Source organism: Electrona antarctica (genome assembly GCF_951216825.1).
Source record: "Electrona antarctica genome assembly, contig: scaffold_272, whole genome shotgun sequence".
NCBI lineage: Eukaryota > Metazoa > Chordata > Actinopteri > Myctophiformes > Myctophidae > Electrona > Electrona antarctica.
Genome location: NW_027637832.1, coordinates 55,001 through 59,361, shown reverse-complemented (window position 1 = coordinate 59,361; position 4,361 = coordinate 55,001). Strand labels below are relative to the sequence as shown.

Here is a 4,361-nt window from a genome sequence, read left to right as displayed (position 1 = left end):
AGAGAGAAGCTGGGGGACCTGAGACGCTTCCCAGCTACTAGAGAGAAGCTGGGGGACCTGAGACGCTTCCCAGCTACGAGAGAGAAGCTGGGGGACCTGAGACGCTTCCCAGCTACGAGAGAGAAGCTGGGGGACCTGAGACGCTTCCCAGCTACGAGAGAGAAGCTGGGGGACCTGAGACGCTTCCCAGCTACTAGAGAGAAGCTGGGGGACCTGAGACGCTTCCCAGCTACGAGAGAGAAGCTGGGGGACCTGAGACGCTTCCCAGCTACGAGAGAGAAGCTGGGGGACCTGAGACGCTTCCCAGCTACGAGAGAGAAGCTGGGGGACCTGAGACGCTTCCCAGCTACTAGAGAGAAGCTGGGGGACCTGAGACGCTTCCCAGCTACGAGAGAGAAGCTGGGGGACCTGAGACGCTTCCCAGCTACGAGAGAGAAGCTGGGGGACCTGAGACGCTTCCCAGCGTCAGAGAGAAGCTGGGGGACCTGAGACGCTTCCCAGCTACTAGAGAGAAGCTGGGGGACCTGAGACGCTTCCCAGCGTCGAGAATAGACTTTTACCTCAAGGTCTAGCAGGCTTTGTTTCGGTGAGTAGTTACGTTGTTTTGTTTATTTGCTGGGATTTGAAAACCCGCGGGCTAGAGGGCTGCGGAAGGGACTTCCACAGGGCGTCAGAGACTCACTGTAAGCACTGGACCAGGGCTACATTTTCACCATTAGTAGTGGACGACAGTGGACGATAAAATGCACCATAAACACCTTTATTTCACTACAGACAGAAATCAAATGTGTTACAAAATGTACAATTCATGATTTAAACATGAATATTAAACAGTTATATAATGAATATGCATGATTTAAACATGAATATTATTAAACAACTCTCCAGCATCATTGCTGTGTCATGGTGGAGGAGGAGGGAGGGGCGTGGCCACAGAGTGAAAGGGGGCGTGGTCGCGTGGTAAAGGGGCGGGGCTTCGGGGTCACAGGGTACAGTTGGCTTCTGGAGACAGACGACACTTTGCTACGGTGAGGTACGTTTCCACCTGGAAGAATAATTAGACTTTATTAATTATAATTAGACTTTATAAATTATAATTAGACTTTAACAATAATTACACTTTATTAATTATAATTAGACTTTATTAATTATAATTATACAGGCTGACTAAACAGCTGAATAACTCGAAATCTACGGAGCTCTCCGTGGTTTGGATAAATCACGTGATGTTCGGAGGTCTTTGCTGATTATCCGGTGATCTAGATGGGAACATTGGCGTTTTCTAGAGCAAGGATGGCTTCATTTAGCTCGCTAGCATTGACGCTATTTATTTAGCATCTAAGATGGCCACCTGCATGGAACTCCACTGCCCTCCTGTGGGCGGGCAGGGTAAACATCTGTTTCACTTCACATTATTACACCACCCAAACAGGATGTGAATCCAACGTGTGTCGCACTACAAATGGCTCGGCAGTCTGCGGTTGGCTCTGCGTCCACCAGGTGGCAGCAGATGGGTTAAGATGACCCAAAGTTATTCTCCATCGAGAAAAACATCCGCGAACCCCTTGGAACCAGGGGATGAGCGAGTGACATCAGGACTTTAGAACCAGGGGATGAGCGAGTGACGTCAGGACTTTGGAACCAGGGGATGAGCGAGTGACGTCAGGACTTTAGAACCAGGGGATGAGCGAGTGACATCAGGACTTTAGAACCAGGGGATGAGCGAGTGACGTCAGGACTTTAGAACCAGGGGATGAGCGAGTGACGTCAGGACTTTAGAACCAGGGGATGAGCAAGTGACGTCAGGACTTTAGAACCAGGGGATGAGCGAGTGACATCAGGACTTTAGAACCAGGGGATGAGCGAGTGACATCAGGACTTTAGAACCAGGGGATGAGCGAGTGACGTCAGGACTTTAGAACCAGGGGATGAGCGAGTGACGTCAGGACTTTAGAACCAGGGGATGAGCGAGTGACGTCAGGACTTTAGAACCAGGGGATGAGCGAGTGACATCAGAGAATCCCAGCAGCGTGTAGGTAAAGGTACCTTATGCATGTCCTTTCTTGAAGAATCCTAGCTATAGACATATATAAAGGCTAGATGGCCCAGTGCACTGTGGGATGTGTAGTTCTATGTACTCTACCAGCCCATAGACATATATAAAGGCTAGATGGCCCAGTGCACTGTGGGATGTGTAGTTCTATGTACTCTACCAGCCCATAGACATATATAAAGGCTAGATGGCCCAGTGCACTGTGGGATGTGTAGTTCTATGTACTCTACCAGCCCATAGACATATATAAAGGCTAGATGGCTCAAGGCGGAGTCTCTGACGTAGTTCACCCGGCGGCCATCTTGCTGAGGGGCTACAGTACAGTATGTTCTATGGCAGCTCAAACAAATAACATAACTGCCTCAAATCTTGATGGATTTACAAACGTCGTCAACGTGGCTATGATTCAGGACGATTATCTGCTTAATTTTGTTTTTTAATTTAGGGTGACCAGATCCAAACTGTTCATTTGAGGGACAGGTGAAATGATGAAATGATGACTATATTTACCCAGGGTATCTGGGCTAAGCTCAAGAACTTGTTTCCAGCCAGGCCCTGCTCATAGAACACATTTCATGGTAGTGGTTCAATGCCTTGTTCAAGGGCACTTCAGCGGTGGTAATTTTAACGTGTCGGACCGCTGATTCGAACTGGCGACCTTCCGGTATCAAGACCGCTCCGCAATCCGTTCGGCCACCGCTGCCACACAGGTGGTAGTAGTGTAGTGAAGCATTATGGGATGTGTAGTTCTAAGCTTGAAGCATCCTAGAAGCTGATAGGTGGTAGTAGTGTTGTAGTGAAGCATTATGGGATGTGTAGTTATATGCTTGAAGCATCCTAGAAGCTGATAGGTGGTAGTAGTGTTGTAGTGAAGCATTATGGGATGTGTAGTTATATGCTTGAAGCATCCTAGAAGCTGATAGGTGGTAGTAGTGTTGTAGTGAAGCATTATGGGATGTGTAGTTCTATGCTTGAAGCATCCTAGAAGCTGATAGGTGGTAGTAGTGTTGTAGTGAAGCATTATGGGATGTGTAGTTCTATGCTTGAAGCATCCTAGAAGCTGATAGGTGGTAGTAGTGTTGTAGTGAAGCATTATGGGATGTGTAGTTATATGCTTGAAGCATCCTAGAAGCTGATAGGTGGTAGTAGTGTTGTAGTGAAGCATTATGGGATGTGTAGTTCATCCTAGCAGCTGATAGGTGGTAGTAGTGTTGTAGTGAAGCATTATGGGATGTGTAGTTTTACGTAGTGTTGTAGTGAAGCATTATGGGATGTGTAGTTTTACGTAGTGTTGTAGTGAAGCATTATGGGATGTGTAGTTCTACCTTATGCATGTCCTTCTTGAAGCATCCTAGCAGCTGATAGGTGCGTCTCAGAGACTCCTCCCCCAGGCTGGTGAAGTAGTTCCCGTACGGAGCCAGCTGCAACGCCTCGTTGTCTAACAGCACCTCCCCCGCCTCCTGATTGGCCTGTTCAAATGATTACATCATCATCGTTAATTATAGCACCACTCATAGGTTGAGGGGTAAGATGACACGCCTCCCTTTTCACCCTGAAACATCACATGCATTTAACCCATTCAGGACCGGAACCCATGTTTGGTGTTTTAACCCATTCAGGACCGGAACCCATGTTTGGTGTTTTAAGCATTCAGGACCGGAACCCATGTTTGGTGTTTTAACCCATTCAGGACCGGAACCCATGTTTGGTGTTTTAAGCATTCAGGACCTGAACCCATGTTTGGTGTTTTAAGCATTCAGGACCGGAACCCATGTTTGGTGTTTTAAGCATTCAGGACCGGAACCCATGTTTGGTGTTTTAAGCATTCAGGACCGGAACCCATGTTTGGTGTTTTAAGCATTCAGGACCGGAACCCATGTTTGGTGTTTTAAGCATTCAGGACCGGAACCCATGTTTGGTGTTTTAAGCATTCAGGACCGGAACCCATGTTTGGTGTTTTAACCCATTCAGGACCGGAACCCATGTTTGGTGTTTTAACCCATTCAGGACCGGAACCCATGTTTGGTGTTTTAACCCATTCAGGACCGGAACCCATGTTTGGTGTTTTAAGCATTCAGGACCGGAACCCATGTTTGGTGTTTTAACCCATTCAGGACCGGAACCCATGTTTGGTGTTTTAACCCATTCAGGACCGGAACCCATGTTTGGTGTTTTAAGCATTCAGGACCGGAACCCATGTTTGGTGTTTTAAGCATTCAGGACCGGAACCCATGTTTGGTGTTTTAAGCATTCAGGACCGGAACCCATGTTTGGTGTTTTAAGCATTCAGGACCGGAACCCATGTTTG

General features: G+C 47.6%; 1 protein-coding gene across 1 annotated transcript in view; it reads right to left on the bottom strand.

The window, feature by feature from the left end:
- Positions 1–954: 954 nt before the first annotated feature.
- Positions 955–4,361, bottom strand: part of gh1 (growth hormone 1) — a 17,689-nt gene continuing 14,282 nt past the window's right edge. The window contains exons 5-6 of the mRNA XM_079531510.1: positions 3,379–3,522; positions 955–1,045 (exon numbers count right to left, since the gene is read on the bottom strand). Of these exons, the coding sequence (XP_079387636.1) occupies positions 983–1,045; positions 3,379–3,522 (207 nt within the window). The 3' untranslated portion in view covers positions 955–982. The remainder of the gene's footprint in view (positions 1,046–3,378; positions 3,523–4,361) is intronic.